This window comes from Alosa pseudoharengus, unplaced genomic scaffold (genome assembly GCF_046254945.1).
Source record: "Alosa pseudoharengus isolate Yale_2024_CS ecotype anadromous, Long Island Sound unplaced genomic scaffold, YU_APseudo_1.1 YU_APseudo_1.1_scf_15, whole genome shotgun sequence".
Taxonomy (NCBI): domain Eukaryota; kingdom Metazoa; phylum Chordata; class Actinopteri; order Clupeiformes; family Clupeidae; genus Alosa; species Alosa pseudoharengus.
The window spans coordinates 5,513,670-5,526,238 of NW_027468620.1; the positions used below are offsets into that span (position 1 = coordinate 5,513,670).

General features: G+C 48.5%; 1 protein-coding gene across 2 annotated transcripts in view; it reads left to right on the plus strand.

Moving 5' to 3' along the window:
- LOC143124064 (slit homolog 1 protein-like) overlaps positions 1–12,569 on the plus strand; it is a 104,165-nt gene that overhangs the window by 682 nt on the left and 90,914 nt on the right. For both annotated transcript variants that reach the window (XM_076285336.1, XM_076285337.1), the window contains exon 2: positions 11,330–11,401. In XM_076285336.1, coding sequence (XP_076141451.1) covers positions 11,330–11,401 — 72 coding nt within the window. The remainder of the gene's footprint in view (positions 1–11,329; positions 11,402–12,569) is intronic.

Here is a 12,569-nt window from a genome sequence, read left to right on the forward strand (position 1 = left end):
TCTCTGTTTCTCTTTCTGTGTCTGTCTGCTGCCGCTACCACTGACTGCTGCTACTGCACTGCACATGGTTGGGATGGGAGAACAATAGCCCTGTCTAGCTCCAAAACAACATCAAGCAGTGCCATTGCGGGAAGGTGTGAATAAGCATGAGTTACGGCTTTAGAAGCAAGAGCAGATGTGTAGCGTAGACATGTGTGTGTAATTTGCATACCTACTGCTGTATATACATGCTCAGGGCATTAGGCAGACACTCTGTCATTACATTGATTTTTACAGTCAGGTGATAGGCTTACTTCTTTTTGCAAAGAATTCTACTGGAGAGGTATGCCACTTTAACAACTGGTTCAAACTGATTGCTATAACTTATCTTTTAAGCCTGAACAGTAAAAGGGCAATAAATTACCTCAGCACTTTAGTCATTAAACTGAATGAAATGTGTGATTCTATAATTCAGCCGTTTCAGCAGCCGTAATATTTTTGGGGGAGAGAGGGAGGAAAAAAGCGTGCTCCTGCGTGCATCAATAATTCAAACTTGTGCTTGGGCACTGCGAGTAGGGGTAACTAATTACACAGATCCAGTTTCTGGAGTGTGGGCTCGCATCGTGCTGAAACAGGCTACATTCATCCCAGGACGAGGAGGAGGATCCCCTCCTACACTAAGTGACTTTATTTCCCTCTGTTGCGCTCAAACGCTCTCCCTCAAATTGTGAAATCATACAGAAAAATTATTAAAACTCCTCTCTTCCAGTGTGGCTTGTCAAGGGGGTTCTTGTAGATGGTTTGAGAAAGTGATAAACTAAAGGGTTTCCGGGGAGCCTTTTTTTTGCAGTGTTTTTTCCCCCCTTCCTTTCCTCTCCACTTTACTGACATTTTAAAATATTTATCTTGCGATCAGTTCTGAGGACTGCGGGAGGAAATAGATTGGTCTATTTTCAGGTGGAATAGTCCAGTCAAGTCCCACGTGCGCGTCACAGCAAGAACAGCGGCTTGTCACAGACACATCTCCTTGGGCTGAGAGAGAGAGAAAGAACTGCATTTTTCATGTGTCTCCAAAGATACATTTCCAAGAACACCTATGTTTGGTTTGTTGGTTGCAGACTTGCACTGGTAGAGGCTGTTGCTTGCTCGTGTGTGTGCACCTGGTAATTCCAGAATGCACTTTCTAAAAAAAAGCATACTGAAAGTGTGGTGCTTTTGTACATGTGAGTGAGGCCTTTTTTAGTGTCAGGGTTTTCATGTGTGTGTGTGAGTGTGCGTAAGGTCATGTGGACGCGAGTTGGTCTCCATGGATGGATTACTTAACATGGGAAATATTCGCATCGTGTGGAGCCATTATATGGGGGTCATTCATCAAGGGGATTGCACAAGTCAAATACACGGCATGCTAGTCCCTAGTGACCGTTTGAAAAATGGGTGATGCTGTTTTGTTTTGTTTTGTTTCAGTCCCCATTCATTGGTTTGCAGAATGGGGGCTGATTAGTTTTTATTGGTGTTGCTGTCGGCGCTTTGTGATGACAATAGACGACATGTTCTTTTTTTTGTAAAATTGGGTGAGGAAAGCGGCATGCATTTTTTACAAACCTACAGCACTATCTTACATGCTGACTGCTTCTTTGTCCCGAGTTATTCACTAGCCACTAGCCAGAGACATTTTCATCTTGCCAATTTCACTGTTGATGCACTTTTTTTGCCTCTGTTAGTCTAATACAAAAAAACATGCAGAAAAAGAAACAGACTTTTTTTAGCTGTCAGCTCATTTGCAATGAGAGAGAGGTTCTCAGACATTCCAACTTCTAGGATCTATAGAAGAAAAGAGAAGAGGAGAGAAGAAGAGGAGATGAGAAAAGAAGGGGAGAGGAGGAGAAGGAGAAGGGGAGAGGAGGCCTAGGGGCTGCGGGGTTCAGGCACAGCTGTGTCACCTCGCACTAGCGTGGCATCCACTCCCTCTGCCTTAAGCCGGCAAGACAGCGCGACTCTGGTAGCGGCGATTGCTACAGACAGCCTGTCGGGGAAGAGATTTGCTGGGCGGTCCTGGGCCCCGACCCCCTCCATGGGCACTCCCTGGCTAGCCCTTATCCACACTGACAAGGGTTTGCAAACATCAGGGCTACGGGGGGGACAGAGGTGGGGGATGGCAGAGGGGTTTTTGGTGAGGGGAGTAGTCAGGATGTGGGGGTTGGGGGGGGGGGGGGGTAGTGGTGGAGGTGGTGGTGGTGGTGGTGGTGGTGGTGGTGGGGGGGGTACAGAGACAGCAGAATCCCATTTGCACTTGTCAAAAAGTGTTTCGATCAGAGCTGACCTTTCCACGCCTTGGACAGATTCTGTAATGAGTGTGTATTCAGCACCATGTGCACACCCGACGATCCCTCCCTCAACCACCTACCACTCTCCAGCACCTCCACCCCCCCAATCACACACACCCCCACGGCAAGGTCTCCCCATTAACCCGCTGTCCATTCTGAGCCCAGTAAGAGTCTTGCAAACAAAAAAAATAAAAAATCCACTAAGCCCACCACTGTACAAAGCTTCAACATCACTCCAAACAACAAAGAGGAACATGAATATTTTCCTAGCAATTGGTTGCAGTGAATGTAAAGTGCTCACGAATGCACAGCGGTCAGGTTTCACTCCAGCTGGATGTGGAGAATGGGCACAACATTCCCAGTGTTGTTTAAATCATTGCCCTCCGCTCTGCAGCCTCGCTCCCTTTTCATACCACAGCTCTACCACCATCCTATTTTCTCTGTCTCTCTCTTTCTCTCTCTCTCTCTCTCTCTCTCCCTCTTTCTCTCTGTCTTTCTCTCTCTCTCTCCTTTTTTCTTTCTCCCTTTCTGTCTCAGTCTCTGTCCCAGTCCTGCTGGTCTCCATATCTCCAAGCATGAGACCAGATTTCCCCTCCCGCTGCGTTCCTCTGTCTTATCTGTGTTAGTGCATCTATTTATATGTGGTTAGGACGCTCAAGAGCAGAGATAAAACAGAATCTGATTTGTGTCAAGTGTGAGAGAGCCGAGCGAGGGAGGGAGGGAGGGAGGGAGGGAAGGGGGGGTGTGCCTCCTCCAGTCATGGGATTGGCCACCGCAGCAAGGTTGGTGCCGGGGAAAGAGTTTGCATTCTGCTTCGTTCCCCCTTCACGATGTGAGTGATGTCTTTCTGTGTGTGCCTTTTTCTCGGAAGCGTTGGGGTGGTTCGTTGTTTTTTAAGATTTTGCTGATGTCTGCCCTGTCGTCGCGCTCTTTATGTTGGTGGCCTGTCCAGCACCAACACATGTCTTTTTTTCTTTATGCCTTCTTTCTTTCTGCCTCAGCCTCACCAACTTAACCCAAACAAACCACAGTGCGGGCTGGAGCCATGCGATTTCAGCAAGACTGTGGCCCAAAACTCTGGATGCGTGCTCTGCTTCTTTATGTAGCATTGGCATGTTCCATGTATTCCCAGCATCTCGCCCTAGAAGCACAGACACGTTGTTTTCTTTTTCTTTTTAAAAAAAAACAAAAAACAACATGTGATATGAGGGATATCAGGAGCCAATCCAGAAAGGGTGAGCAAAGGCCGTATGCCATGTGCACACACCCCTCGATTGAGTAAATAAATAATGGAATAAATAAATGTATAAATGACTGTTTTTTCGGATGCCAGAAAACAAGAGATTCTTTGTGCTTTGATGGTAGGGACGGTGCCTGGCTATGCCTCTGGCATTGTTGGCACCATCACTCTGTTGGAATAACTGACAGGCCTTTATGTACCTGATCCATAATTTAATCCAGACAGGACCGGACAAATCCCTTCGCATCAGGGGAGGGAAGCGAGGGGAGGAGAGTGAGGGAGGGAATGAAAGAGATGTGAGGCTGATGGGGGGGACCTTGGCAGCCAGGAAAGGTGCTAATAAGCTATGAAGGGATTAACACACCCAGGACAAAAGCACAGAAATCCGTCCATTTTGCCAGCAGTAAATGAATGTATAAATGTGATTTAGAGAGGAGGCATAATAACTTCCCCTGTGGCTGCCCCTACCCACACTTCATTTCTCTCTCTCTCTCTCTCTCCATTTTTTTCTCTCTCCATTTCTTTAATGCATTGACATAATTCCTGACTACATAGTATCTCTCCCTCAGTCATATTTTTACGCCACTTTTATGGCGGTTATAACATTGGGAATGGTAATAATTCAGGGAATGTTTACCCCTTGATGGCGGTGTAAATTACAGGGTTGTGGACCTGATCGGCTGCTTTGGAGCTCCTTTGCGGTCCCTGGAGCTCCGTGCCTCGGCGCTCAACATGTGCCGCCCGCTCCCCTTATGTTTTGCAACTCACTGTGCCTCCAGCTCCCCCCAAAACATTGTGACTATGCAGGAGCCGTTGCCAAACGAAAGTCTACGGTGATGCCACTTGGCATACGCAGTGCAGCACAACGGATGAAGACTGTCGGGCCTTATTTTCAAACAGAACCGTGGTGGTGGTTACTGGTGGTGGTGTTATGTGCTGTGGCTTGGCTCCTGCAGTATTAGGTGTCAAGGCTGTTGGGGCGGGGGGGGGCTCTCTTTGTCACTGTGGAGGGTACTAGGTGCCAGACACGCTAGGCCCAAGGAGTCACTGTGTGCCATTAGAGCATTCCTCAAAGGATCCGTCACCCGTCAGGGCCCCGGAGAGCGGCCACATAAAGCTGGCAGTGGCTGAGCATCAAAGCCCCGGCCCAACGTTCTGACACAGCCGTGGGTCTCAGCGCCATTAACCAGGATTCCGGATGGAATGAGGCGTTTTACAGGAATGTCTCAGGGTTTTTTATCCCTCTTCGTCTTCCCGTTAATAGTGATTAAGAAAGGGTCGGCGTCGCCATGGACTGCGACCATACTGTCTGGAGATTCTGACTCCCCTGAGCTGTTTTAGACTCTCAGGGCCTGCCTCCAACCTCTTCCCAACCAACTCTGGGCTAGTGTCCTTCATAACCCCTCCACCGAAAGCCAGTAACCTGGAGTTCCCGACGAGCCTGTCTCCAAGCCTGTCTCGAGTACCCTTCTGGCATAGTCCAGGGTGCGTTCAGAGGTGAGCTATAGAAGCCTCCGGAGCACTGCTCGGTGGATCGAGAGAGAGAGAAAGAGAGGCATATGGAAACGTGTCTCGGCCCCGACGGGAGGTGCCATTTGTTATGTTTACAGTGTGAGATCAACAGCCATCAAAGGCCCGGCTCATCTGCCACGCAGAAGAGGCAGCGAGCGATGGGGTTGAGTGAGAGAGAGAGAGAGAGAGAGAGAGAGAGAGAGAGAGAGAGAGATGCCGGCTCCCACACATCGCAGCCTCCGGCACCAACGCCCCTCCATGTACCCAATCCAGCATCAAACACCATAAAGAGCGAGAGAGAGAGAGAGAGACAAGCTACATGTCCTCATGCTATTAGTGACAGATCCCTCTGTTGGCTGTAATTCCAAACAAAAATTTCCTGAGAGTGTGTGCCTGCATTTGCTCTATCACCATATATGGCGGTGCTCTCACCCTTTCCGTTGGTCCATTCTTTTTTTTGGGCTAATTGTGCCCAGGTTTTGTGTGTTAGTGTGTGTCTGACTTTGAGAAATGTATTCCGCTGATAACTTGCAGGTTTGGCAAGCTGAGTAAGCCCTGCAGATGTTTGATTGATTAAGGACAAAGCCAGACAATTTCTTTAGCTGAACACACGCCGCCCTGTCCCTCAAATCCACAGCTCTAACCTTCTCACATGGCTCCCAACCTCCCAAAGTTTCTCTTTGTGGTTTGTTGTATCCCTGTGGTTATGACGGCGGTATGTGATCATTTGGATAATTTGCTTTGTTATTTATATAGGCTTGATGAAAATGACTCTTTTGCCATCTTTTCTCGCCTCCACTTTGCAACACTGTCAAGCGATTTGCCGTCTGTCTAAGTTCTTTCTAATACTTCCTAATTACAATCATATGAGACTGTGATTTTTCTCTCTCCGCGGCGTTGAAAGCCTTCTTGGTGCCGAGTGTGTCCGCAGTCCCCCTCCCCCCGCTCTGCGCTCTGATCCCTCACTGTTACAATAATAGGGCCAGATCACAGACCTGCCTCTCGCACAACTTCAGGTTCATTTCACACATGGATGAGTCTCCTAGTGACCTTGGCTGCTGCGTGGGAGTGGGGGTGGAGTGTGATTAGGGTGTTGTGTGCGTGAGGGGGGAGTAAGTGGCCAGTAATTTTGCACATTGGCGACGCATGGCGTGGCTCTGGCTGACTCTCGGCTGACTCTCGGCTGGCCTCTACCTGACAAGAGTCTCCTTCCCCCTTTATTCTTGTCTGGGCAGAAATTGAGTTTGTGCTCCCTCTACACCTAGGGTAATTTGAGCGAGCCATTTGCAGGTCAATGCTGACAAGACTGATTACCTCCCAACACTTTTACTGGCCGTCCTCTGGGATAAGTAGGGAAGGGGGTGATGTTGACATAATGCTTATCGAACGCATGGCTGCAGTCACCCTCTCAAACTGTTTACTGGCTCCGATCAGTGAAAATTTGGATTCTTGTGAAAAATGGGAAAACGACCCAGGTCTGATTGGATCTGTTAAATTATATGGCCTTGTTCGACTACCACAGGCTAGCATTACCCCACTCCTGAGCAAATTGCCCGTTGGACGTTTTTCCAGTCTGAGCTAAGCTGCCTGTCGAGTGAACTCATTGTGTCCACTGCCTTAGCAGACACACCCAATTATCTGCCTTTCTTAGCTGATGTCTGTGACCTCATTGTGTGAAGGTCACAGGAAGACATTTCAAGATTTTATTACATGTGCTCTACCCGGTTGTTGGGTTTCAGGGCATGATTCATCTTGCAGAATACTGCTGTCTTTGCCCCCTTTTTACTGCCAATCCATGCCAGCACAGTTGAAAGTACAATGTTGCTGTGGAGAAAAAATAAAAGGAAAAAAAAAACATTTGAAGACTTGGAATGAATTTGGAAATAATGAAACCAAAAATAAAGGCTAAGTGAAATTTTCTCCAATGTGAAAGTCGATGAGATAGGACCTCTTGAATGACGTCTCCAAGCGTTTCCAAGTGGGTTTCCTCATGTTATTTTTGTCCCTGCTGCTCTGATTCTGCTCTCTGAAGGTAGTAGCCTTGTGGCGATGACGGCAGCGGTGGTCCCCGTGCAGACGAGCTCTTCAACTGCGCTGCTATGTAGGTCACTGCCTCCCTCCGCCACCGGGCGCAGACTCCAACACTGGTGCTGCTCCCCTGGCACAGAGAGCTCTTCTGTCGCCAATGGCACATTTGCCATGACCTGCCACGGTCGCATCTGGACCAGGCAGGCCTTGGACCCGTTAGAGCTGCCACCTCCATCTGCCACCAGTGGAACTGACAGCTCCCCAGCCTGTTGCTCTGGTCAAGCCACCTTTGCCTGAAATGGCTCGTCAGTGTTTTTTTTAGAGGGCTGGGGAGGTGGTGGTGGTGGGGTGATGTGCATGAGGTATTGTGGTCTTTGACTTGGTCTTCATGGCTGGTCGAAAGACATATGGGGTGAGTGAAGAGCCGAGCGGATTGGACATGCCAAGACCTGTACTGGGAGTGACAGCATGCTTGTGCAGGCTGGCATCTGTCCCGTGTCCCGTGTTCACTATTTGCTTAATTTGTTCTGATCCGGATCAGCATGCATCGAGAGAGGTCTCTCGGCTTTAGGTCTGGCCAGTCCCACGCGGTGCAGTGTTGGAGGCCACAACCTCGTATGGATAAATATTTGTCCATCAACTGTTATTAGAAATCACTGGCATGCACTGCACTACCTATTGAGTCTAGCCCATCTCAGCATACAGACGGGCTTCATTAGTGATGCTCTGACATCCACTTAGCTGTGATGTAATTCCCAGCGTGTGGCCCCAGAACCAGTGGATAAGCAGCTTGCACCCTCAGCAAGGTGCTGGGCGAGAGCGCAGCTCCACTGACCTGAAATCATCCTGCTTCCTCTGCCCCTGCCAGCCTAAAGCTGTTCGCAACAAATGGCTCTGGACTGGCCACACTGTTGCCCTTGGAGGTAGCCCAGAGAAAATAGGCTCTCTGGTGTCATTATTTGTACTGTATATGTTTGTGTGAGCAAGAGTGTGTGTACAGGGGTGCAGGGTTGCAGGGTTGAGGTAGAGTCGGGGGGGGGGGGGTGCATGTGTGTGGGGGGTGAATTTCAGTGTATATGTGTGTGTGTGAGTGTATGTTTTTTCTTGCTGGCCTTGGATTCCATTTCATGTTATATTGCTCAATTCAAAACAGGTCTTGCTCTTGCTCAGGGATTTCCAACAGATGGCAGGAATAAACATAATGAGTTTTTCGACGTTTCTCAGCGGCCTTTTGGAGTTTTTGTAGATGGGGGTTTTATGGGGAACATGAAACATCCAGGTCCCCGTCCTGTCACCAAGGGAGACGACTTAAGGAAATGTTGAAAGGCAGTAGGATGTCTCTCTCTCACACTCTCTCCCACACACACACACACACACACACACAGACACACACACACTCTCTCACACACACACACACACACACACACACACACAGACACACAGACACACACACACACAGACACATACATATGTATGCAGGGAGTTTGGTACATCTGGGAGATGAGGAATGCTATTGCATGCATGGCTGGTAGTGCTCTGGCTGAGAGACTGTTAGTGGACAGACAGTGCTCTTGCACTCCTCCAGTTTCACTGAACACTGAGTCATTACGACAGACCCACTGCAGTCCCCCCGCACACTCCGCTCTCTGCTCACAGAGCAACGCACTCCATGTGCCTACAAAACTCAGAAAAGTTTCTTTTTTTTTGCTCAATTTAAAAAGGTTTGGTACTTTTTTTCTTTCATTTCACTCTCTTTCTTCCAATCTTTATTTTATCAAGGATTGGGGCTAGGTGGCAGAGCTCTGTCACAGACCTTCAGGATGGGTCTTTTAGAGAATCTCCTCGCTTTGATGTGAAATCCAGCTGCTCTCTGTTAACCTGGAGGCTGGAGGCTACTGCTGTAAAGCCCAGCCAGCCACCCCCCTCTCCCCTTCCCTTCCCTTTTTCCCCCCTGTTAGATTGGAGCCTCATTGTGGCTGTGCACCGTGGAGAGCGAGGTTTGAAAATCGCTCCCTGAGGTCCTGACCCTCACTGAGCCGGGATCTGCGCATTAACTTCCCTGGCCGCCAGCGAACCTCCGCTTCCTCCTTCCCTGAGCGCTCAGCTCACCCAGGCACAACCCCGGTGGAGGGGCTGGCTCTCCTCGATCGCTCGCCCCCAGGGGCTGCTGCGTCGCTTCGTCGGCCCAAAACTCTTTATCCCTGCGGATTTAGACGACTCCTCAACTTGCCTAACCACTTCCATGCGCATGTGTCTCCATGCGCCAGACTGGTCGGGTGTATCGAGTAACGCAATACTCCTCCTCATCCAGCCTCCCAGCTCCCCTCACTTGATGTGCGGTTAATAGGCATGTCGCTCGCTGTTTTACGGTGTTGTGAGTGTGTGCATGTATATGTGTGTGTGTGAGTGTGTGTATGTTGTTGGGAAAGATAGATGTCTAATTGGAAGCAGCGTATGGACGGACAATTGCTTGTTTATGCGTCGGTGCCATTCCCCCCACCGAGACTCCAAAGGCCTCCCTGACTGTCCTGCTATTCCTGGGGGTGTGATCACACAAGGCCACCCGGTAGATCTGTCCTTGGGAACCCGGGGAGAAGCTTGGATTAAGCACCTGTAATAAACAGCACATGTGTATATCGGGCCCCCGCTAATGAATCCCAGTCTATTATTTATTTCCCGCACTCGATGCACCTGTGTACACAGACCATCTGTCCGTAATGGCCGCTCTCTCGCACGGTCCCTGGAGTGGTCATTAGGCGCAAGGCTGAACCAAGGAGGAGAGGGGGGAAAAAACCTGCTAGACTTTAAGCACATGATTTGAGCGAGTCTTTTTTCCCTTTTCTGTTTCTTTCTTTTTTGTTTTGCTAGAGGAAGATGGGGGAGGGGATTCACTGCAGAAATGTAAAAAGCCATATAGCCGTACTCACCAACTTCTGCCATGCAGCCATCTGCTAAAGCTTGGCATGAATACAGATACATGTATAGTAGTACATCCACACATATGAACATACATAGATGTATTGATTCCAGGTTGTTTTTATGTTTCCCTGTGGAAAGATGATTTTGTGTGTATCTTCTCATTCTTTACAGCCATTTGCTTTGCTAAAGTTTTGGCTTTTGTTTGCTAAAGGGCTTTATCCCTTAGCAGACGATGCGCTGTGTCCTTACAAATGGATTAAGACCAACCCCAGATATTTCATTTGCAGATGTGTGTGTGTTTGTGCGTTTGTGTGTGTGTGTGTGTGTGTGTGTGTGTCCTTGCAGTGTCACTACCCCTCCCCATTTGAAAACCTCACCCCTTTTTTATGGGACAAGGTTTGCACAGGGAGGTCTTAAGTGCTTGGATGCAAACAGGACAGGTCACAAGCCTCCCTGCAATCCCCCTCAGACAGGCTAGTGCACAGCAGGAGGGGATGGCCTGATGATTAACTCCACACTCAACTTTTTCCTTTCTCACTATCTCTCTCTCTCTCTCCCTCTCCCACCCTCTCCTCTCCTTTCCTCCCTGCCCCTCAGCGAGCTCCTCCGTGGGGCTTTTGTCTAATCCCCTCTTTGTGTTGGGGCTGGAGCTATCAGAGGAGGAGGTGAGGCCAGGGTGGACCCCCAGTTTTCAAACTGTGAGGAATTCTTCTTAAGTGGGCCGTGTGTTCCTCACTCAGACACGGGAGCGAATACACACCCTAGTGTGGTGGTCCTGAGCTCATTGTTACAAAGCACTTGGGTTGGGTTGTAAAAGCACTTCAAATGACCTGGTTAGTTTTTTAAAGATCTCAATTACAGCTGATGCAGTGAGATGGGTTCCAGTCTGATGCAGTCCAGTGGGCACCGACTAACCTAAAAAGGGTGGCTGGTGTCTGGCTCTGCCTGAACGCAATTCCTCCTCATTATCAGCTGGCAGACACATACACACACGTCCTGTCCATTTCTCCACCCCACCATGCACCCCAATCTAGTAACTGCTCAAAGTAAACTTGACATGCAGACTGTGTGGCCTGTCTTTCACAGACAAGAAATGGTTACAATCTGTTGTAGACTTATTATAGATGCTAGTTAACTGAGAATAGCAGTGTGGGTATTTGTGAGTCTGTGTTACTTGTTTGCCTTTTATTCAGTAGGTGTAATATCTTGAAATGATTATTAATACACTTAGTTGTTTTAAAAAGGCACTGATATCTATGTAAGTTAGTCTAGTGGAACAGTTCCCAAGGGGGAGCCCGCTGATTAATATTTCACGTTTCTCTTGCAGGGAACTGAATGGAAATAACTTCACACGCATCAACAAGAATGACTTTGCTGGACTGAAGTACCTCCGAGTCCTGTAAGTGATCTCTAAAGCACACACACACACACACACGCACAGACTAACAAAGGAATTGCTTTTGATGTGTGAGGTCCCAAATGTAGATAGATAGATAGATAGATAGATACTTTATTGATCCTCAAGGGGAAATTCAAATGTGTGACCACACACACCGAAGTATCATCCAGATATTTCCCAAAGACCCTTATCCTGTTCTACCAGTGCGGTCCTGGACTTGTGGGGACAGTGATAATGAATATAGTTGTTTCAGGGCCATGAATGCTAATGCCCATTAGCCATTTTGTCCAGTCTCTTCATGGATGCATGAAGTGCACTCAGATTTATGTTATTTTCCACAAGCACACGCATCATCAGTTTCCACAGCATTTGAACTCTATAATGAGGGACTCTGTTGTATAATTTCACTGCTGAAGAGTATTTCAATGACTGTATTATAAATGACCTGTCTGTGACTTCTACTAAAGTATCTATACTAGAATATGTATATTTGATATTTTAATATTAGTTTTTTAGATTATTTCATTATTTCCCATTGTATGCAAAATGTAAGCCCATTGCAGTGAAAAGTGGAAATGCTTCAAATGTACTTGGGGTATTTGAATTGCCCCTCCAGTCTGGTGTTTCCCACCATGGTCTGCCTCTCTCTGGAGAACAAATACCTACCTGTCATGAACTTATCACTAGCAAGGTGTTAAGAACTCCTTACAAGGAGCACCAAAGACGGGGCTCAGGGTTGTTTAGCCCCGCTCTTAAACCACTGGCTGACCCCCGAGACTCCCAGAGGAGGTCTGCAGGGGCCAGCTCCAGTCACACCCCCTGGCCTCCCCACCCTCCTTCATCCTCCAGCCTCACAACCCAACCACCCCAACCACCCCAACCACCCCTGCACCCCTACACCTCATATTCCAACCACCCCAACCACCCCTGCCCCCCTACACCTCATATTCCAACCACTCCAAACCAGCCATGTCCCTCCTGTTGCCACGTCATATCTAAACCAATCTATGCCCCCCAACCTTATATCCCAACTACCCCTGCCCTGTACCCCCCCCCCCACCCCCCAGAGGCATATGGGCAGATTGTTGAACTGGCTGTGCTGTCCACTCTGTTGTTCCTGACCTCTATGAATCAGCAGGCCGTCTTTAGACAAACAGACGTGCGAACT